The sequence below is a fragment of the Pavona decussata genome, unplaced genomic scaffold (genome assembly GCF_977016875.1).
Source record: "Pavona decussata unplaced genomic scaffold, jaPavDecu1.1 SCAFFOLD_224, whole genome shotgun sequence".
In the NCBI taxonomy this organism is placed as follows: domain Eukaryota; kingdom Metazoa; phylum Cnidaria; class Anthozoa; order Scleractinia; family Agariciidae; genus Pavona; species Pavona decussata.
In genome coordinates this window covers 4,783-28,015 of record NW_028145629.1, presented here as the reverse complement: position 1 = coordinate 28,015, position 23,233 = coordinate 4,783, and the positions used below count along the sequence as shown (strand labels likewise).

At 39.2% G+C, this 23,233-nt stretch overlaps 1 protein-coding gene across 1 annotated transcript; it reads left to right on the top strand.

Moving 5' to 3' along the window:
* The first annotated feature begins 1,655 nt into the window (after nucleotides 1-1,655).
* On the top strand, nucleotides 1,656-21,103 carry LOC146458962 (ARF GTPase-activating protein GIT2-like). Its single transcript, XM_085090088.1, has 21 exons — nucleotides 1,656-1,858; nucleotides 1,982-2,115; nucleotides 3,477-3,589; nucleotides 4,269-4,374; nucleotides 4,968-5,054; nucleotides 5,954-6,084; nucleotides 12,030-12,124; nucleotides 12,300-12,345; nucleotides 12,608-12,659; nucleotides 13,291-13,363; nucleotides 13,826-13,923; nucleotides 14,677-14,788; nucleotides 15,410-15,522; nucleotides 15,626-15,664; nucleotides 16,339-16,422; nucleotides 17,074-17,142; nucleotides 17,931-18,035; nucleotides 18,181-18,415; nucleotides 19,421-19,613; nucleotides 20,007-20,070; nucleotides 20,653-21,103. Exons 1-21 carry the CDS (start codon nucleotides 1,798-1,800, stop codon nucleotides 20,848-20,850), a joined length of 2,208 nt encoding a protein of 735 aa, XP_084946214.1. The 5' UTR covers nucleotides 1,656-1,797; the 3' UTR covers nucleotides 20,851-21,103.
* Nucleotides 21,104-23,233: the final 2,130 nt, after the last annotated feature.

The following is a 23,233-nucleotide window of genomic DNA, read 5'->3' as shown; positions in this document are numbered from 1 at the left end:
TCTTAAAACACTCCTAATAGACTTGTCAGAGTTGTTGCATTGGCCCCTGTGGGCAAATTGTTCCACTACTTGACAGTTCAGATCAAGATTTCAAAGCAATGATGTTATAGAACACTACCACAACAATCTGTACAAATACCTCATTAAGCAGGGATGCTATAAACTGAAAATGTTAAACTGAATGCTGCTTCTATTCAACTTCTGTTAAACATACCCACGCTTGTGTGACAAAATAATGTGATGCAAAATGTGTCACGCTAGCAACAGAGAAGCAAATATGTCCGCGCGCAAAGAAAAACTTTGACCGGAAAGAGTGTATTGGGGGTACACCTTAAAAATTTTGTTCGATGTCGGCAAATTATTAAGCTGCTCCTTGAAAATATCTCACCCAAGCCGATTCCCATATCACGAATTCGTTCTTTGGGTATAAACAGAAATGCAGGGGCGTTCAGATATTTTCGTACAATTTAATTTCACTTGCGAACTACCGTTCTGAAAACAAATGGCAAAAAAAGTTAACGAAAACGTCCACAGAATTGACATTTGGCACAAGGTAAGTTTAAACTTAGTACGACTTGGTGAGAGCTTGATATTACTGGTAAATTATAATTTGCTAAATCTGGAAAGGCCAGAAAGTATGATGCTAGAAAACTAATATCTTCAAATTGGAATTCGATCAACGCAGCTTTGTTCGGCAAGAGTGTATTGGGGGTGCACCTCAGAAATACACCAAATTTTGGCTACAAGTAGTATATTAATAGACTGACACCCTGTTCATGGGAATTCCCATATCACGAAGGGAGACAAAAGTCTCGGGGGTATGATGAGAAATTTTAATACGCAGTAAAATAAAAACTAAATTTTTCAATCAAAACATTCACTTCGACGAAGAATAAAAAGTACTGGTTTAAAACGGTAATTACAACCCTCACATGGAAAAATAACTTCACCTCAATGCTGTAGTCGATTTTTATGAAAAAATAATGAAAACAGACAACGCAGGCTGTTCTCGCTGAAGGACACCACGAAATTTAGAATGACAACAACACAGTTTCTTTATTGCAGCGAAAGGAAGCGAATGAAAACTAAAAATACAAATACAAGGAGCCAACAATACGTTGTACTTACCAGAAAAGATATATTTCTTTCGCTTGGTGTTGGATAAGATGTGAAGCAGAACCTCGGAAAACAGAAAAATGCATTGACACAGGACTCGCCAAATACTCGTTGCAGACAAACCGCCATCTTTACTGTCGACACATCAAATCAAAAGGGACTTTAATCCACCGAAAAATTACCACAGGTGATGTCAAACAAGGTTTTCCGTCTCCGCCTTGAGTTGCTTTTTGTGGCAACATGCCTCAATTAGCTTGCCGACGAACCGTTTTTGAATGCTTTTCATTTAGAGTTTAGGTTGTCAAATTTAGCCCCGTCGAAAACCGCGCGAAAACCTCGAATCACGAAAAACTAAAAAAAACGTTAATAAATCGAGTTATTTCGAGCATGCGCAGACAATTGTCTCCCTTGCTCACCCGCACATGAGTTGAGGTTTGTCGGAAATTCCTCGGTTTGTTTGAGACGCCGCCCGAACGGAAACCGAACCGTTGCCAATGCGTAGCCTAATACGCATGCCCAACGCTGACAACTGACCAAAGATACGCGGGCGGGATTTTCTGAAAGGAGGGAAATCAGAGAAACAGAGGGAAGTAGAATTTTTAAGTTTTATTTGCCTTCATGGTACAATATTTACCAAGGAAGCAACGCTGTATGATTTCTGGCACCTTAATGGCTTGAAGTATGTCTTCAAGGATGAAGCTTCGTCCATCGACAGACGTTTGTGCGGATTGTAGTGCCCCGGGTAAGTTCTACCTTTGGACTGTCAACCAAGCTTGCGTGAATAAACTTTTCGTCAACATGGATCGCTTTAGAAATCTGATTTTGATGGATTATAAAGTAATTCTGCAATCTCATTGTTGAACAGGACCAGAATGGGCTTCGGTGAATCGCGGGGTTTTGATTTGCGATGAATGTTGCAGTGTCCACAGAAGTTTGGGTCGACATATTTCTCAAGTGAAGCATCTCAGACATTCGTCTTGGAGTCCAACCTTACAAGCGGTCAGTAAGCACAAACACATTGATGTTCTCACAAATGCTTCCTTAAGCCATAAGCTATTATAGAATATATTTGGAGGAAAGGGCCAGGGCTTATTTTCTAAGTATTGACGCGGGAATTTCAAGAGATGGAAATCATGAAACGAACATGATTCATTGGGCTCACCCAGCCCTTGCCATGATTTAAGCTTAATTTATTTTAAACCGCATTTCCGATCGATGAAACACTTGAATCTTTAATTATAATGCCTTTAGGTTTGCATATCTTTACAAAGAAGAGAATTTTCTGTTATTCAATATTGTGATTCTCTGTTGGTTTGTCATTTTCGACATACGAACTTAGCCAATTATTATTCTCACCGCGAGTGGCAATTTTATCGAACTTTGGTATCACTCTCCTTCTTAAATCCTTCCTATGGTATGGGTGTTTTTGTTTTTACTGTGCAGTCGGCGAAAATAAACTAAAATTAAATACACCTTGTACTCTAGTGCTATGTCATCGCCCGTACTTGTAACTTAAGTCTTATTATGTATTGTTCGGAATGATTCACTCAGCTGTTTTTTAAGGTTTCGAAAAGAGCATTGTAATTGAATGTGTATTTGACAAACTGCGATTGCAATCATGATTTTCTCTTCTTTGTGCTCTTTTTCATTGGTTCACTTTCGTGGACAAATTTAATCCTATCTTCAGCCTCTTATAATTTAAGCTTACTATATATGGGGCGTCAGAGAAAGCTCCTCAAAGCAGCTGTGTTCAAGTATTTTCACCAAAAACAGATAATGTCAAGCGTTTTGAAGTACTATTAGCTTCTTAATTATTTTGAAACCGAAAGTGAAAGTGCTGAAAATTAGGTGTTGTAATAAAATTTTAAAGAGTTTAGATCTCATATTACTTTGTTTTAGTTTTGGGAGTCTTTGTTTGTTTGATTGATCTCCTTGTTATAGAAACTACCTTATGCCTAAATAAGTCTGGCATGACTGTTTTTATAGTTTATTATTTTTTTCTCACTGAATTAGTTAGTTGATGAATATCATGTAAAATTATAACACCTACAGTACTCAAATGATCTTTTATATTTTTTGTGTAATTATTAATGACCAGTTTTATACCCAGCTGTATCACAATGTTGACTCAAATGTGTAAAATGGTAATAAAATGATTTGTCCTTCAATATTTTTGGAAAGACTTCCACATAGCCCCATACATTAATTATATATGTACCACTGTCATACTGACCCTTGTCCATTAACAACGAGGTTGAGTTGAGAAAACAAAATATATGTTTTGGGACTATGAAGAAATCTTGCATTGTTTTGTACTAGAAGCATTTATAAATTCAACAATTCTGTTGTTTGTTTGACAGATGGTTCGGCAGCTTGTAACAAATGGAGCAAACTCAATATGGGAGCATTCATTATTAGATCCAAATCAAATGAAAAGCGGATTGAGAAAACCTAGCCAAAAAGATCATGTCCAGTAAGTATGAATACACTCTTTTTTTAAAGAACATTTTTTAGTAAGAGCTTTGAGGCTGAAATTGACCCAGGTGTTAAGAACATTCTAAGAATGTACGTAAGCTGAGACTAAGAGATAAAGCATTTTTATTCAGTTTTGCACCTGTTTTTGTAGCATTTTTGCAAGCTGAGAAAGTGGCAGTAAAATCAAACACTAGGCACCACTGTCAGTTTGTTGTATACTCTTTCATCATTCGCTCTGGCGAAGGGCTAACGCTCGAAACGTCAGCACTTGAATCTCTTTATGGTGGCCAAATTACCTTTTCATCCAAACATTTGCAGCCTTGTTAGATGTGATAAAATGCCCCCCCCCCCCCCCCACTCCCCCTTGCTTTGGCCTTGTTCAGTGAAGTTTGACTATGGGTACATCCTAGTTATTCAGCCCGACTGCTCTGCTGAAGCAGCATTTCTTGTGGCTGGATAGACCAATGCGGGGGTAACAGTCTCTGCCGCAAAGGTCACATAGATCTGTAGGTAGTCTATGAACTGCTACATGTAGGGCACGCAGCATATACTTTACCTGTATACAGTGCAGCTTATACAAGGGACTACCCCATCCCCTTGGGATGAAATCAATTTATTTGATATATTTAGTCTGGGTTTTTAGAAAATTAAGATGGTTTTGCTTGTTTCTGTTGCAGTCCAAATAAAGCTACTTTCATAAAGGCAAAGTATCAAAGGCTTGCATTTGTTCCTCGCCTTCCTTGTAAAGATGATGATACTATATCTGTCTCCGACCTCAGCCAGGTATTCAGTTAGTAGTTATAACTTATGATTGGTGAACAGTATCAATATCAACTTGTGCCACTATATATATAAATTATTCATGAATGTCATAATATTTTATTTGGGCAACAGTATGGCTATTGTAAAGAACTTGTAATAAATAGAGGATATTACATGACCGTGCAGAGATACAAAACTTGTCTTCGAGAGTTGAAAAATATTTCACTCGTCACTGTGTTCACTCGTGAAATATTTTTCAACACTTGAAGAGAAATTTCGTATCTCCAAGCGGCCATGTAATGTTATGTTTATTATATAAACACCAATGAAATACCAAGTCATTGCAAAAGGCGCAATTTATTATGTAACCATAGCAGTGATCTTTTCACGTGTGAAGATATTATGTTTTCGTGTCAAAGCTCACCTGGTATTTCATTGGTGTTTATATAATAATGTTCAATACTCTTATGCAAACAGGTCTAATACAGAACAATTTTATTATTAAATTTTTGTTGATCAGTCTTTGATCATAATGTACAAATTATACACTTCAGTTATTTTTTCCAGCTGATATCTAAACAGATGTTGATTTGCCTTTTATGTTTCTCTTATAGCAACTTCATTCAAGTGTAAGAACAGGAAATCTGGAGACATGTTTGAGACTTCTTTCACTAGGTGCACGCGCAAACTACTTTCATCCAGTAAGTATTGGCAAAATTTCATGCAAAAGATCAGTTAGTAAAATATCTTTGTTGTTCCTCCAGGAAGGGAAGATGACATCTTTAGGGTCATGTCTAGATAGCTCATTTTGATTGTCCAAGAGGAAAACTCAGTATGAACTGAATATAGAAATACCAGTGAGATGCCAAATTCAGACCGGGATTAAAGTCTCAACAGACATTTTGGAAGTTGACGATCTTCCTTTGTTCAGCTGTGTGATGTAATTTAACATAGCCGTAATGAGCCATTTGACTACCTCAAGTCACATAACAGACGTTTACAAGTCATAAAATCTTCCTTCCCCTTCACTTTATTCACTTTGTTGTTAGGCCAGGGGTTTCATTAAGATTTTGAAGAGGCAGTCAAGACAAGAGGTTAGTTAGGCAGGATAGTTAACTTGCATTTGTTCTGTTATGGAAAAAGTCACACAAGATGGTAAAAGTAGTTGAGCAAAGCTGTATTCATGGACAGTCAGTTTGCCTGGCACCTGGCCCTTAATAAAACCCCTGTACGTAAGTGTGGGTGTTCCAGCTTTGAATCTCAATAGCGTCTTGGATCTTCCTTCACAAACCATGTTTCTCACTTGTCAGAAGCAAGGTTTCCACTTCAGAAAAAACATGACCAGGATTTTATACAGAATGTATACCAACTGGCTTGCAGATATACTAATTAACATGTATTTGATGGTTGTTAAGTCTGAGGGGTACATGTACTGTATATCAGCTAATCGTACAGTCGGAGCTACTTTTCAAAGTAGATCAAACTGAGAAAGCAAACATTGTTTTCTAAAACATATCCCAATGAATGACATACAGTACTGAACACACAATAAACATCTTTAGTGATAACATATTTTTCCCTGTGCTTATTCTCCCAACAGGAGAGAAATAATACTCCTCTTCATGTAGCAGCTAATGCAGGACAAGCCCTTCAAGTCGAGCTTCTTATTGTTCATGGCGCTGATCCCACCAAACCAGATATGAATGGAAAAACCCCTGTAGACTATGCTATGTAAGTTACCTAAAACTGTAAATGGTTTGAACCCAGTAGTCATGTCATAAGTACAGTCAACTCTCTCATAGCGACCACTTCTCGTAAGCGACCACCTCCCGTAAGCGACCACTTCGTAAACAACTGTTTTGTCTCTCAGTTAAATACTGTTCCAAGAGCTCTCTCGTAAGCGACCACCACTCAAGTTTCTAAAGGGACCGCGACCACTTTTTTGGCCAGAAATTTGACATTTTCTTTTGTTTTCTGTTTCCGGTAAGCGACCACCCAACATAATGACTTATTATCGTTAGTAAACCACCACTCAGAAGTGACAAAAGTTCAATAGGTTTTTAATGATGGTACCCCGGACTGCTGACAGATAATAACAGTTTACAGACAGAGAAGATGGCTATAATTAGGTCGGTAGGTAAACGGGAATTGTTACAGTGATCTGTTCCAAAATGATATACAGTACAAAGTTTCATCGGAAGAATAAATAGATTGTCCAGGCGTTATTCAATGTGAAAAATGCCAGTGCTTTCAATCTTTTCCTTAAGCCATGGAATAGAAATGTCATTGTCTCCGTAGAAAATGTAACTGCAGGGAATTTCCAGTCCATAACCTGCTCCTTGATTTACACGTTTTCCTGTTATAATGGCCTTTCCATTGTTGGTCCTTCGTTTCAAAAATTTGCTAACATACTGAGACATTTGTAATGTATGTGGCCGACAATCTCATCTTCTTTTGACACTGTGTTGGGATGTTCGGCTTCAGTTAAATTTTTCGATAGCGGCCTCACTACTGCAACCGCATTTCCATCTTTTTCATTCAGTGGCTCACGTTTCAGTCTACGTTGCTCACCAATCTCGGGAACCCATGTTGTTTCATCCTTGTAGACATGATAACCTCGTATGAATGAATGGACCGTGATGCTTGAAAAATTCTTTTCCTCCATGTCAGCTTGAAACGGAGCGAATTGATGCTGAATGATAAGCAAATGATGAAGATTTCCAGTTCTGTTACTGCATGTGTTACTCGTTGGTTGCGTGGTGGGTGTTCAATTTGATTGGCGTCTGCACTTTGTATTCTTAACACGTGAGATAAGGATAAAATACTCGCGGGAATTTCTCACATTTGCTACATGCACGTGTGCTCAACAGAGGCATTTTGGAGGTCTTAAAGATGAGGAACTGTGTTAAATGTTTGAGTCTTATATTTGTCTGAAGTGTGCGAAACCTGTGTGTAACAAGTCTAAAGAATGTTCGTCCCCTGCTGACGAAGACAGCCCAGGCTGGAAAGCCGGTGTATCGGTGGCTTATTGCGTTTCTTGTTCTGACGAGGCGACCACGAAGGTGACCAAGCAAGCAAGAATTCCACTAGTTAAGGACATCAAACCACTTACAAAGAAATCCACAGCAAAGAAGCCACCAATGCCCCCACAAGCTAGTGATGGTCAAAGAAAATGTCTTTCCCTGAAAGAAAAAGTAGAAGTCATCCGGAAATCTCACGAGGGTAACAGGACGAGAAAGTTAGCGAAAATGTTTGATTGCGGGAAAACACAGATCGTCAAAACCCTGAAGCGGAAAGCTAAGATTCTCGAATCGTGGAACTCTAATGAAGGCGCACAATCTCAAAAGAGATTGAATGTTGAAAAGTATGGCGAAATCAATGGTTTGTTGTGGAAATGGTACACCAGAGCAAGGGAGTCAAATATCCCTGTTGATGGCCCCATGCTGATCGAAGAAGCGCGAATCATAGCTGAGAGAATTGGAGATGACACATTTAAAGGAACAAGTGGTTGGCTAGACAAGTGGAAAAAGAGACATAACATCGGCCAAATGAACATTGCTGGGGAAGAGGGAGATGTAAGCCAAGAGATGATAAACAGCTGGAATGAAAGAGTGAAAGAGCTAACTAGGGACTACTCACCGAGGGATATATGGAATGAGGATGAAACTGGCTGTTTCTGGAAGACGATGCCTCAGAAATCGCTCTCTCAAAAGGGGAAACGCTGTAGGGGGGGCAAGAATGCGAAGCAGCGAATAACTGCTGCGTTCTTTGTGAATGCAGCGGGCGACAAAGAGGCCCTTATTGTGATAGGAAGTAGCAGATTACCGCGCTGCTTTGCACGTTTGGCAAATCCATCATACCCCTGCGGTGCCCAGTACTTCAGCAACAAGAAGGCGTTGATGAGAACCGAGATAATGGTTACTATCCTTACCAGGTTGAACAACCGTCTGAAAAGAGAGGAAAGGCATATTATCCTTTTCTTAGACAGTGCACCATGCCATCCACCCTCGCTGACGGACATGTTCTCCAACATTAAAGTGGCCTTTCTACCGAAGAACACCACCTCGCACACGCAGCCCCTGGATGCAGGTATAATCAAAGTGTGGAAGATCTACTACAAGAGGAAGTTGCTGCGGCATATCGTTGGTCAAGTTGACGGAGCACATTCTGCCAGCGAGATAGTAAAGTCTGTGAACCTCCTAATGGCCTTGCGATGGATGGTAAATGCGTGGAACGAAGTCAAGAGCGAGGTGATCAGTAAGTGTTTCAGGCATGTTGGAATGTACCCCTCAACCATGGATTGTGTGGTTCCAGAAAATATCCATACCCCCCCCCCACGGAGGATTTTTTCTATTTGACCCCCCACCCCCCATGAATTTCCGTTCCAGAGGGTCTCGCCGGACACCCCCCACCCCCTCGGAAATTCCTCGCTTTTGCCACATGGTCCCCATACCCCCTGGAAAATTCCATAAACGAATAAATGCAAAAATTAAGTTATTTCTTTTTATTCTATCACCTTGCTCCTTTATAAATCTCCAGCTGTTAAGTGTACCCGAAGATTTTAAAAAACGTATTAATCGCAGAATAAATATTTTCTCACGGTAAACTTTTAAATATGAACATTCAATTTGCCCGCATCACATTCGATACTAATTTTTATCGTGCATCGAAAAAAACATATTTGTTAGGTTCAGAATAAACTTGTTGGGCTATGAGGCATCAGAGCTGTGTGATAAACTTTCAGAATTTTCCCTAAAATGAACACGGAAAAGTCTAGACAATATGCAAATACAACCTGTTAATATTGAAGTGTTAATTAACAAGCAAACAAAACCTAAAATGTATCTCATAAAAGCTCATCATTAGATTCAATCATTAAAGGAGACTTTCACTCAGGAATAAAAAAAAAGACTGAAGGTAACCAGATGTTTTACACGGTTGACTTTTTAATTTATGCATTGTCAACACAACATATCAAATTACTCTACCCGCGCGCTAATTCACCTCATGCGGTCTGTCAAATTCAAACCATGTGTCACACGAGTGATCACGAAGTATTTTGAGATTTCATAGAGCAAAGGCTTTTTACACATACACGCGCAAAGGTTTTGCGATATTTTTTTTTAAGCGGAATGATTTATCGGAAATAAATATTTCTACAGAAGGCCGAGACAGCTACCCTAATTAGCGCCACGTTTGGCCCGTTAAATCTGGAAATGTTGCGCCTTTTTGCTGTCGCAGAATAAAAAACTTTGTTTATCGCTAGTAATCTTCCTCTATCGTTCGTGTGACTTTGGAATTTGACACGCAAACATGCAACGTTTGATGATAAGCCAATTACTGAATTAGAACATGTTTTTTCTTCGCGTACATGTATTTCTGCTTTGATACAAGTAACAGTCTTGCTCACGATGTGAGCAAAACTGTCGCTCTATTTCTTTTCACACACTTTCACTAGGGAGCCTGTTTGCAGGCACATTTGAATAACGCTAGGAAAAAGGTATAATTACTTTTATTGAATTTTGCGGGAATGAACAGTGAACGGAAGTGCACGTTACGTCGCTTCACATCTAATGCGAGGGGACTGTGGACAACTTTGTGGTCGGCCATTTTGTTTGTTTGTAATCCATATCGAACCAATATCTGCATCATGATGCTCAGAAACGCTGTCTTCCATATCCGAAGTCAAAACAATAACGGAAAAATATGAAAACGAATCATTCATTATTTTTGCTGGTCAAAGTTTCAACTGTTTTGGTAATCGAATAGGCACGTAAGTATTTTTAGATTTGCACATTTTCAAAACAATTTCGAACCCCCTGGAAAGTAAACTGTTCGTGTAACCCCCTAACCCCTCGGAAATTTAGCGCTTTCAGACCCCTCTCCCCCTCGGAATTTCTGTGATCCTCCGTGGGGGGGGGGGGGGGGGTATGGATATTTTCTGGAACCACACATTTGGATGAAGGTGACGATGACCCGTTTGCCGGTGAGGAGTTACTAGACCTTGAAGCCCTGGTGCAGAAGATGTCTAAGAAAGGTATTGACGCTGCTCCCTATGCTTTCTTCGACGATGATGCAGATGCCTATTACTCCTTAGATCCCGCCGACCCTGACTGGAGGGAGACCCTACGAGATGAGGTTATCGCTACTCACTCAAACAGTATCAAGACAGAAATAGCAACTGGTTCCGACAGTGATGATAGCAGTGACGATGCTCCTTTACCAATACAAGCGGTGCAAACAGTAAACGGAGCACTCGATCTAGTGCGTCAGATCGCTGAGTTTGCAGATTATCGGGGTTGTGAGGAGTTGTCCACTGCAGTCACGAAAGTGTCTGATATTCTTGTTGACACGAGGCTTAAGTCACAGAGGCAATCGAGCATTCTAGACTTCATGGATAAGAGGTCGAATGCAACCGAGTAATGTAAATACAGTATCAAGATTTCAAGTACTATGCACCCCATGTTTGACGTTGTTTTCCCATGTTTTGTTCGATTTAAATTTCAGGTGATTTTAATTAACATGAGACACATTGACAAGTACTGTACACTCCACTCTACTTTTCCCGAAACTTGTTGTATGTGAAAAAAATCAAACAAGATGCCTGCTATACTGGCATTACGCGAGATGCCGTGGCTTATTCATTTATTCCAACTGTGTGCTTCTCAGATTTATAAAACCATCCTTACTAATGGAATAGTTTGAGTCACGAAGATCGCATTACATTGTTTCCCTTGTGTTACGCTACTCAGGGTTTCAAGGGAAATTGCGGGAATTCCATTGCGATAACGTAAGCTTCTCAATGACCTCTTTTCTGTCTGCAATTGTGGTCTAAGACTGTCAAAGAAAGCACGATTCCTTCGCCAGGAACTCTCCAATTCCCACCGTTTTAGATGTCGAGTGCTTCTTAGAAGTTATTCTTTTGATTTACCGCTTCAAAATGGTGAAATTTCTGTTTGAAAACGGCACACTTGAGTCCAGAACATGTTAACAATATGGCGCCACAATTTAATCCAGCTTTAATGGATAAATCAAATGATGCGTTGACGTCACACAGGTAGGGGTGAGTGGGTCCCCTCCCTCGCGATAGAAGCGACAAGAATAGATTTTGATTGGCCTGCTGTCGTTGAAGACAATCAGAACAATACATCCGGAGTAGGAGAGGGGAGAGTTTAATGAATAAATTAATGTACAGATTTGTAGCTACGAGGAAGAAAAAAAAGAAATCGACCCGTTTTTAGACACGGTATGTCCCCTCAGGGCATCCCGCGTAATAAATTAGTGTCTATTTGCCTAATTTTAGCTGATAAGGTAATCTGCTTATGTAATTAATCAATCAATCCAGTATTAGACTTATTTTGTTGATCTTTCCTGTAAGCGACCACCTCCCGTAAGAGACCACTTTGTCGTGCACCAAGGGTGGTCGCTTACGAGAGAGTTGACTGTACGTAAATTATGTTCATCCAGGTAAGTATAGTCCTGAGAAGGACTGTTTGAGGTGACATTGACTTGAAAGACTGACATTGACTCAAACAGTTTTTCTCAGGACTACATTCACTGGGATGATCATTTAATACAAGGAATTTCGTTACAAATTGGTATGACAAGTATCTTAATAAAATGTGTGTTCTTCTTAAGAGTAATTTTATGGTTGTTCAACCTTGTTGTTTCTGCAGAGAGGCTGGCTTCACAAACATTGCACAGCGACTAATTGAAGTTCAGTTTGAACTAACAGACAGACTTACTTATTATTTATGTGGCCGACGACCTGGTAATTAACTGTTTCTCCCTGTTTCATTCTAGTTGTTTATTTATTGATTAATTATTTTGTTTGTTTATTTCAGTTTTGTGCACGTCGTAGAATAGTTTTTTGACTCAAACAATGCAAACTGTTTTTGATGTTTATAATTCATACTGATCAGAGGATTATTTTTTTTGAATTTCAGATCATCAAAATGGAGTCCACTACCTTATCCCTACTATGGCAGACAGGTCTTGTATATATTTTGCTCTCATTTTGTTTTCAAAATTGCAAGAGATTCCAATCAGAACATTTCTGAAGAGAAAAATACATGAAAGGTCCTCAATAAATGTACTACATTATAGACAAAACATTGTTATCTGTGTTTTAAACTCAGATACATTTTCATTGTAAAAGGCGTTTTCTTTTATCCGATTGATCAGTGTGCATACATGTACACTGTACAGCTTCCAATCTTTATTGATAATTTTGTTTTGCTTGGTTTCTTAACAGCTGTTTGGATTTATCAGATGATGCTCATAAAGCAAAATTAAAGCTGCAAGCTGTAAGTTATTACACTATATTTATACTCTGTTCTTCCTACATGTAAGTCAAATATGATCCCTAACAATGATTACAAGGTTATGTTTGTTGAAATAAACCCTTGCACCATTGCACTCTTGGCTGGTGACACAAGAACCTACGTGTAGCTTAGTATAAAACATGTTTTCAGAAGGAGACGACAAATAGGGTAACCAAATGGTAGGATTATGAAAATAGTAATGAACTCTATACAAAAGAACACAGAAGTGCAGAGAATAGCAGTGTTTAGGATGTCAACATGTATTACTGATCCAGTACCTTGTAAAATTCTACATGCAAACCATTATGGATATTCAAAATGACAAAAGACCCTTCCAGGGGCTTCAGAGAATTATGTTGGAGGGAATTTTGCATTAATTTTAAAAAATTATTAGATAAAAAGAGCTTGAACAGCAAGAAACAGTAAGCTAACAATAATTATTTAAAACAGCAATCAGTCCATGGGCTTACATTCAGGAAGGTTTAGTAATCGGAAAGATGTTTGCATCAGAGATTTGGAGGGATTATTATATATATATTTTTTTGGGTTGGCTTGGTTTAAATTATAAAGTTATGTGATGTAATGTTCTTGTTTACTTTGTGTTTCTCTGTAGTTGAGTCATCATTTGTTTGAAGAGCTGGCATCTGATGTATATGATGAAGTAGATAGAAGAGAATGTGATGCAGGTATAATTTGCTTTCAATTGTGTTCTATATGTTGTTGTTTTTGCTGTGCCACCAATAACTGATTCATATTACCATGGAGTTTATTGACACTACAAACTTTATATTATTCCACCTTTCAATAACATACAAACTCCGAACTTCAAAACCCAGCTAACCATATGCGTGTTTTACTGCTGTCAATCATGATCATGGAGACCACTGACTGACCACAAAAATACAGAAACCATCAAAGTGGATCGAAATCCACCAACCACAGCATTTGAACGTGACCTTTTGAACTAACTGAGCCAACTATCTTAGTTTTCTAAAAGGTCCGCTGAGCTGATGGACAGCAATGGGAAATGCAATGGTTTGTTAAGTCTTGCACTGCGGAGTCCACATGTTATTGAAAGGCGTAGTAAGTAAGTGCTAAATTGTGATCTCCCGTTATTAATTTTCATTTCTCCTCTGCATTGTCATCAGTTTGGTTAGCTACTCAGAATCATAGCGCCCTTGTTAGTGACACTACTACAGTACCCTTTCTTCCGGTCAATCCTTCATTCTCCTCTACAAGAAATCAGGTAAGGATACAAGAACAAGTTCAAGTTTATTCAAATATCATACCAAGGTCAATGCCCCTACTTGTACTTTGTGCTCAAAAGGGGAGCAGGGATGGCATAGTAGTGAGAGCACTTGCCTCCCACCAGTGTGGCCTGGGTTTGATTCCCGGACTCGGCGTCATATGTGGGTTGAGTTTGTTGTTGGTTCTTGTCCTTGCTCTGAGAGGTTTTTCTCCTGGTACTCTGGTTTTCCCCTCTCCTCAAAAACTATCATTTCCTAATTCCAATTCGATCTGGATTATTGTCCAACACTTTATCATGAGCCCCTGGCTCGGGAGATTGTGCCAGCACTCCCTGTGCTATTGACATTAAATTTGAATTTATTTTATTTATTTAAAACAACAGTCAATTTGTAATGACCACATTGTGGTGACCACAGAACATCCATTCAGCTTTCTGACTCGAAGTTTGTCCTCAGTTGTAGACTTGTGTTGTTTAGTGCCGAAGATCCTTAAAACTGCCAGTACTTTTAATTAGTGGGATTTATAATGTTCAGGTAAAGAAACTTCTCTGTCAGAAGGTAGAGGGCAACTTTCAGTACCTTTAAATATTCCGAACCAAGTCTGGATACCCTTAGTTTGAAAAATTCATGAATGTAAGCTTTATACTTTTTCAGTTGTGCATGGGGTGTCTGCAGGAAAAACGCTTTAAATCCTTCTCTCCACTGTTTTTTTACTATCTTGTCAAGTAATGTTTTTTCTTTTTATCATGCAGGGCAGACAGAAATTAGCATTATTTAATGCCAAAGAATTTGCAACATTAATCATTGATATACTGAACGATGCAAGGCGGCGGGAACAGGACTCTAATCCTGATTTGACACAAGGTATCAACAGATGTGCAGTATTCTCCAGACTGATTAACCAACTGGCTGACTGGCTTAATGATTCACTTACTGTCTTACTGGCTGACTGGCTCACTAACGTGCTACAGTGTAGCTAGCTGACTGGTTCACTGAGCTGTCTGCCTGAATCACTGACTGACTGGCTGACAGACTGACTGTCTGATCTGTCTGACTGACTGTCTGACTAGGAGGCAGACTGGTTGACTGACTGTCTGATGTACTGATTCACTGACTCTGACTGTCTCACTAACTCACTATGTCATTGACTGACATACTGACTGACTATGTGGATGATTGACTCACTGTCTGCCTGAGTGGATGTGTAGCTGGCTTGCTGGCTGACTGACTGAATGGCTGGATGCTTGGCATGACTGTTTGATCTGATTGACTGACGGTCTGACTGGCTGGTTGGCTGTTAAGTTTTCTAATTGGCCTGTTTGAGTGAAGATGGATAAACTGTCTGTCTCTGATTGATTGATTGATTGATTGATTGATTGATTGATTGATTGATTGATTGACTGACTGATTACACATGTTACGAGGGATGTTAGTTTTAAGGTCATACCCACTGACATTTATTTGCTTAAATATTATTTTTACCAGGTTTTGTTGAATCACACATTTTCCCGATTGAAGAAGACGCTTACGATCATGAATATGATGAAGTACCGTCTGATGAGGACGAGGAGCCAGTCGACAAAAATTCAGCACCAGAGGTTGGGATCAATGATGTTTTTATACAGCTGTATATCTTAAAATAATGAGTTGATCTTAAGTAATCTTGATGATGTTAATGTTGTCGTCATGCATTCTTCTTAGAACCCATCACAAATGACCACAAAAGTTCAGATTGAAAAGGTGAGTACAGTAGTTAACAGCTTACTTTAGAAATGTATGCAGACTGTATAATAGTGCGAACTCTAGAAACAACTGGTGCATTAAAACAAATGTGGAAGTTCCCATTTGCTCTTTTCATTTACCATGCTTCTTTCATTTTGCTGAACATTACTCTGATGAGCAATTAAATGATGCCTTTAATATTATTGGTATCACTCCATGCTGTCAGACATGGTTGGTGTGGGGGGTGAGGTTGGGGGTAGAAATACTCTTAGTCACTCCATGCAACATTGTATGCCATTCAGAGGGGAGTAGTGAAATTCCCAGTCACTTCATACTGGGTATCCTATGATCAAGTAGCATCCCACTTCATGCTGAGTATTCTGTGATGAACTAGCATCCCATCCAGGAGGACTTTATACTGGGTACCCTGTGATGGACTAGCATCCCATTCAGGGGAGAGTAGTAAAATTCCCAGTCACTTCATGCTGGTAATCCTGTGATCGACTGGCATCCCACTTCATACTAAGTATCCTGTGATGAGCGAGCATCCCATCCAGAAGGAGTAGTAATACTCCTAGTCACTCCATACTGGGCATCCAGTGATGGCCAGTAGGAAGTGGGGTAGGCATGGCTGTAAATGTTCCTTGTTGATTCATGTTACAGAGACAACTTTTCATCATTGTCATTCACAGGGTACCACTACAAGCTTTTTAGAGGAAGATTCTGTAGCCATGGAACGTTACATTAAAGTTGAGGCTGCCTTGGCAACAGCTAATGTAAGCTTGCTTTACGAAATACTAAAATAGTATTGACTATAATTTACTTGAGAGAAAACTTTGATTGCCTCTCTTAAATTAAAACTCTGTTCTGAGGTACATTATTGTCTTGGCTTAACCAACCAGCCATCTTTATTTGTTTAGGCCAGAATGTTACTTTTGCATTGTAAAAGCGTGCTATTCCTTTTAACAAATTTATGGTAATTTATTGAGATTTTTAACGATTATCTCTTTCCTCTATTTCATCTTTGTGAATTCTTTGCAGTTCTGTAAATGAAATGGTTGTTGTTTGTTGTCATTATTTTAATATGTAATTTTTATGCCATTCAAATCCAGTGTCCTCCTATACCAGCCTGCAGGCCCAAGTTGTTTAAAGAACACACAACTTTAAATCCTGTAGGTTAATTGGTATCTACAGTGTAGTAGAAAAAACTATTAATAATATTGGAGTGCATTTTATCACTGGAAAGGGCTGATCTACTGAATTATAAAGTTATACATAATTTCTTTGAACAACTTGGTATTTTATTCCTGTGTTGATTTAGTTCAATTCATCCTGTTCTGTTCAAAGTGAAAGTGTGACAATTTTTTTTTGGTTGTTCAGTTGCTTGTTAAAGTATTTAACAAGAAAATTTTTTTTTGCTTTTTCAGGCCCGTGTACAACAGCTCCTCCAAGTAAATGCAAATCAAAGCCATGAAATTCAAAACCTTCAAGTTATGGTAAGGAGATTCTTTGAGATTCACAGGGTTCTTGTTAGGAGCCGTAACCATTTTAAAAAAGTCGTGACATTGTAAAGAGAAACTAGATTTTGGTCACTGGTTGGTGGTGTTGATGGGTTGACCCTTTCAGTGCACTTTGTTCTTTCAGCCACATTTGCCAACCCAAACAAAAGCTTGGAGTCAGTTTTTTTTATCAGAAAATAGTGGTTAATTTATCAATCCCACTACAGCTGAAGTACAGTGTGAGGCCACGCCTGTGATAACAGTGATTGTCAGTTATGTGACTTCATGCTCACTGTTCCTTGGAGAGGTTTGATGAGTTAAGATGAACAATGATCAATGATCTGATAGTGGTTGCCTGAGGTACTTTACAAATGTATGGCTTGTTTGATTCTTAGCATTGGTGATAAAAGTTGCTAAAATGTATCAGTTACCAGCAACTTTTCAGGGAACAACAATATCCACTCTCTAGAGAGTGCTTAAGTCATCATCATCATCATCATCATCGTCGTCATCATTACCATCAAAAATGTTGCCATCATCATTCAGCTGGCACATTTGTGGGCAGCCACAAATCCTGCAATGTAGTTGTTGGATGATGAGCCTATGAGCGGAAAGCCAGGGCAGTTATAAAACCAAACGTTCATTTTACTCCCCACTGACGCAGCACCACAGTTTCTTTAGAAACTAACCCCCTTAAATTCCATCAGTTATTAGATATGATTGTGAAGTTGAATTGTTCATTGCAATTGTCATTCCCACTGATGTTTTTGTTTGTTCCTGGTAAGGTTCACAAGCTAGAAGATGAAAACAGGGCACTCAAAAACCAGCTGGGAATCCCAAATGGCGACAGTCTTACTGCAATCAGTGATGACAATGTATTCACACCTAAGGTAACTTTACGTATTCCATGTTTTTGGCCATTGTGCTGATTGGTCCTGATTTTGTAAGGTTGGCAATTTATGTGATTTTTCACCTTCATGAAAAAACAAGCATTCCAATTAACAATTCAGTTGATCAATTTTCAAATGATTTTAGGAGGAGAGTGATGAGGATGATCACATCGACATTGACGATATTACACCTTATGCAGCTCCAGGCTCTCTCCTGCGGAATCGGCCTAAGCAACCTACCGCACTGGGGCAGTCTGATATTGGAGATGCAAGTAAAAGTAAAAAGGTTAATCCTTACGACAACGTGACAGAGGACCAGGAGGAGGAGAGAAGATACCTTAATGTCGAAGAGATGAGGGAGCATGAAAGAATGAGTTCTTGTGAGTAGATTGACTTTCAGTCAGTTAACAAATTCACATCAGTTTTTCATGAGTTTGTCATGTTCTTGATCATGAATTTCGTCACAACATTGTCAAAGTAGCTGTGGATCCATGAGGTGTAGCTGGGTGGATCCGCAGACTACTTTGATAGTGCTATGATGATATTCATGATCAATAACAGGACAGATGCATGAAAAACTGACGTCAATTTGTTTTTTTCTATAACAAAAAGCCAGAAGGAACAAAATGAAGTCAAAACGCGGGATAAAAATGCGAAAATCTTAAATTTTATTAAATCTGACGCAACCAAAATCAAAAGGTTGTCTCGCTCTCTTTTCGGTTAATGAAGAAAAGGAGACAGTTTTTCTATTGGTGGAAAAGTGAGTTTGATGTTTGGTTGTTTTCAAATTTCCTGTTCCCGTTCATTCTGTCAACATCACATAAATTAAAAATTCACATGTCTGTCCGCTTATTGACAATGAAAGTTAGCCAGTGAGCGTACAATAATTTCTGCAGTTATTGTAAAAATCTGTATTGAGCAGTGCACAGTCTTGGATGTGTTGGAGGTCCAAAAGCAGTGAATGTTCTTTAAAATATGCGTCTATAAGACAAATGCAACCATTAAACAGAAGCAGGCACTTTCCCTTGCCTGGCCTCCAAAACTTTCGACAGGTGACATTTTTGGCAATTTCTGACAAGAGTTTAAACAGCATGCACTTAACATGTTTGTTTAGCATGGAATTATTAATTTTTGATGACAGTTTAAATCAACTGAACTACACTCACAAATTAATTATAAACATTAATTTTTGGAATCTGACCAACATAGCACATGGCCAAATACATGTGTAACCTGAACCCTTAATTAAATTGGAACATTCTCAGCTTGTTATAAGAGAGTGAGAGATGGGGTATGCGAACTATTGAGCACTAGGTTTACAGGCCCAGACACCCTAAGTTACCACTATCGTATCTCACTTCTGGTCAATGTATTCTGTTGAACAGCGGACAGTCCTTTTGATGAACAGTTGGACCGTGAAGCTGTGAAACTGATTCATGCAGTTGACGATTTGGTTCATCAAGCCACAAAGGATTCCAGACCTGTGCCATCACAAGAGGATGTGGTACGGTGTACTGAACAAATCACCAAGAAAATTCAAGAACTGCTGCTGTCTGCACAGGCTGGTAGACACAGCTGGTAAGCGTCATGATCCAAATTATTTCCATCGCTGTGTCACACTGTACATGCATAACATGTAATAAAGCCATTTTCAAATGTTCAGTGACACACAGACCACAAGAAAATCCCGTTCATCAGCTTTCATTTGAATGGTCACTCTTTAGGGTTTCATGTACAATATTTATTGTTATCACCTTGTACAGCATCATCAACAGCACCAAACGAAGGTCCTGTCCAGTAGCTTTTTTATTTGAATGGTGACATCTAAGCTCAAAAGTTAGATTTGTGGTACATCACATACCAATAATTAATTTCAATGCTTTTTTTAGACCCTGTTTCTCGAACCTATGGAATATTTCGCCAGTACAACTTTTTAAGGTGGAACTCTTACTATTTGCTTTCTTCTTTCAGCTTTATTCCCTGTTCAAGTAATATTTTCACTGCTGTGAATGACATGGCAGGTCTGTTCCCAGAGGTAAGATTGTGATGGATATACAGTGCAGGCAATGCAAAATATTTTAGTTTCCTTTCTCTTTTTCTCATTTTTCAGCCAAATGAATGTGGAAAACCCATTTCTACCAAAAAAGGCAAGAAACCTGTACTAGCAGGCCAAGTGTTTGGCCAGCTATTTTCACTGAATGTATGCAGGATCAGTGCCATGCTGGCATGATGAAAGACAACTAGCAGTTTAGTATTTGAATCAAGATGCTTGCATCTGTTCAGTTGATGTAATATCAAACAAGAGACAGTGTTTCATCACATATCAAACACAGAGAAGAGAGTTGAAAATACGACGCGTAGCGGAGTATATTTTATGAACTTCGAGGATTTTGATACTGTGATGAAACACGGTGACTGATTTTCAAGGGGAAATTAAGGATGCAAAAAAGAGGAGTTTTTCATCAGATATCCAAACACATCACGATGGATAATTTCCTTTGTCTTTGGCTTTTGAATTATCAATGAGTTTAAGAAAGTAAATTCAAGTATCTAGGGTTGTACTGAAAATTCTTCTTAGTCACTTTATCTGTAAAATAATGCTGTTGATTTCTTTCAGGATCCAGATTTGGACAGCATGCGTGTATCGCTTCAGCTCATGAAGACCAGTGCCGCCAGGCTACAGGTGGAATGTAAGAGTGCTGTGTTGCCAGGCAACACTGTTGACATGGCATTCCTCACCCAGCAGGTTATACAGTGTGCTTATGACATCGCTAAAGCAGCCAAACAACTTGTCACAACATTCTCAGTTGAATAGAAACTACTGTAGATACGTGTAAATCAGTAGACTATCAGAGTTTTAGTGATATTAATCTTTTTAAGAGCTTTCAGGATTAGCTTGGACCAGCCAGTCTTCTAGTCTGAAATGTCAGCCGTCTCCTCCCCCTAACCCAGTGGTTTAGGGGGAGGAGACGGCTGGCATTTCAGACTAACCAAAATGGTTAAAATCTCTACCCTATTTCAGACCAAAACAGCTCAAAATCCATACCCCTTGGCACCTCACACACCTATACAGCGCCACCCCTGGGCCGGTGCTGCTGAAGTGAAATAGCTGCATTGCAAATGAGGACGAGTTATTTGTCTTGTTATCAAGAGCAGTAAAAATAGTTTTCCTCGTCTCACTGACCAGTACCTTGAAATGTCAGGCTCTTAGAACTAGAAGCAAAATATTTTTGTGTGGAAAGTATTGTTGAAGCAAATGATCACAATAACAGAGAGATCAAAATTCATCACAATTTATTGGTAAGGAAGGAAAAGGTTTACATGTCATTGTGTTACGCTAATTGCAAAGGTTGCTTATTGCGTACCTATTTCCTTGATTAATCACTCTCTCACTACATTAAGTGGCCCCTTCGGTGTTATGAAAATTAATGTTAGTTACCTCACCATTGAAAACAAGTTAGAAAGTGCACGAAACAAGAGAAGGTTGAATTTGCCCAACGTTCACTGGGCCACGATCAATAAATGGGAACAAATTAGCCAAAATTTGGCCAGTTGAAGTTGAAAAGTCGAAAGTACGAACTGTTAAATAAACACCCAGGTCGCTCGACCGAGAAAATACGATATTTTAAGACTTCTCTTTATATATAAAATTTTCAACAACATGCACTGTTTCTATTGTGATAGAAGTCGCTGGAGAGCCAACAAATATAACTAAGTGTAATCGCTTGCGCTACATCACTGTGTCCGCGTTCCACGTTTTACGCGCGAGGTATGGCTGTGTTCCTGTCTAATTGAAAGACTGTTGCCGTTTCAAGGCGTCTCTTTTTCGTGTTAGCGAAAGTTTGCAGCATTAAGTTTCCTTGGAAAAATTTGAAAACTATGGGGGTTTTTCAGACCTCTAAAGAGAAAATGCCAAACACGAAAATTCAAGGCAACATTATCTACGCCAATTCTTTTTCATAACTTTTTTGCTTTAATTTTTTTAAACGTTTCATTGATCTAGCCATTATTATGTACAGTAGCATTCAAATGACATATATCATACATAATCTATATAATATTATCAATAACTTTAAATAACGTCTATCCGTGTAAAAAAAGATAGGAAAATAAGCTCAATTATACAGAAACTAATTGTGTCTGTAAAAACAAAGTGATCAAAAAATAGCAATATCAAAATTCAAATAAAGAGAGAGAGAAAAAGAGGAAAACGCTTGTGTTGGACTTGATCTGTCTAGACCCCTCCCCAACCCCAACCACCCAATTTATAATAGGGTTAAATGTAATTTAACTTAGTTAACGACTTGGAGCAAGTTGCTCCTTGGTGGCGTGGCGTGGCGAGGAGTTAGCGTTTATTGGCGTGTAGTTTGAGCACGGGTGGCACATTAGCGTTTGGGCGTTTGTTGTTACTGTTTGGGCCTGGTTCAGGTGTGCAGGCAGTTGCGTGGCCAGCGGTATTCTCTTGCAGTTTAGGCGTGCTCCTTTGCACGTGCTCGGAAATTTACTCTACTCAGCGTTTTTCGTGGCGTGGCTAGTTTATCGCGTTTTGTTGGGCTTTTCTTTCCCTCCCTTCCCTCCCGGTAGTGCTACCTTGTTATTGTTTGGGGTTGGTGTTGGGGGTTGGTTAGGGTTAGGGTTAGTTCGTTGTCTTATATACTTATTATTTTTCCACTGAGCTTCTAGTCTCAGTGTGACGGGTGCTAGGGTTTGGGCTAGGTTGCGGGCGGGGCTCGTGGCTGGGTTGTGGGTAGGGCAGGCTTATGGGGTGTTCTACCTACCTAGGTTTGGGTTGGCCGTACCAGCCCCTGGCTCCTGGGCACCCAACCTCCATTTGCGACATAGGCGTTAATTATGGTTCAATGCACATAATTAAAAACTGCCTCATTGGATAACACAATTCCAGAGGTTTGATTGGTTTAGCGGCCATGGCGTACGGCCCATTGTACCATGCACCGCAAATATGGTAAGAGTACTTTCAACTTTCTTTCACGCGTTGGGGAAAAGGAAATATCACTAACTCTGTAAGATTTAGCGATATTTCGTTGTTGTTTTTAATAAAACAATTATTCCTCTCGCACTTTTTGGTGATTATAGCCAATAGCAACTCAGCACCTCGTTTGCTATTTTCGTATCCAGCAAACGCGAGTGGAATAATTGGTAATTATACCATCCAATCAGAATTCGAGACAGCTTATCTT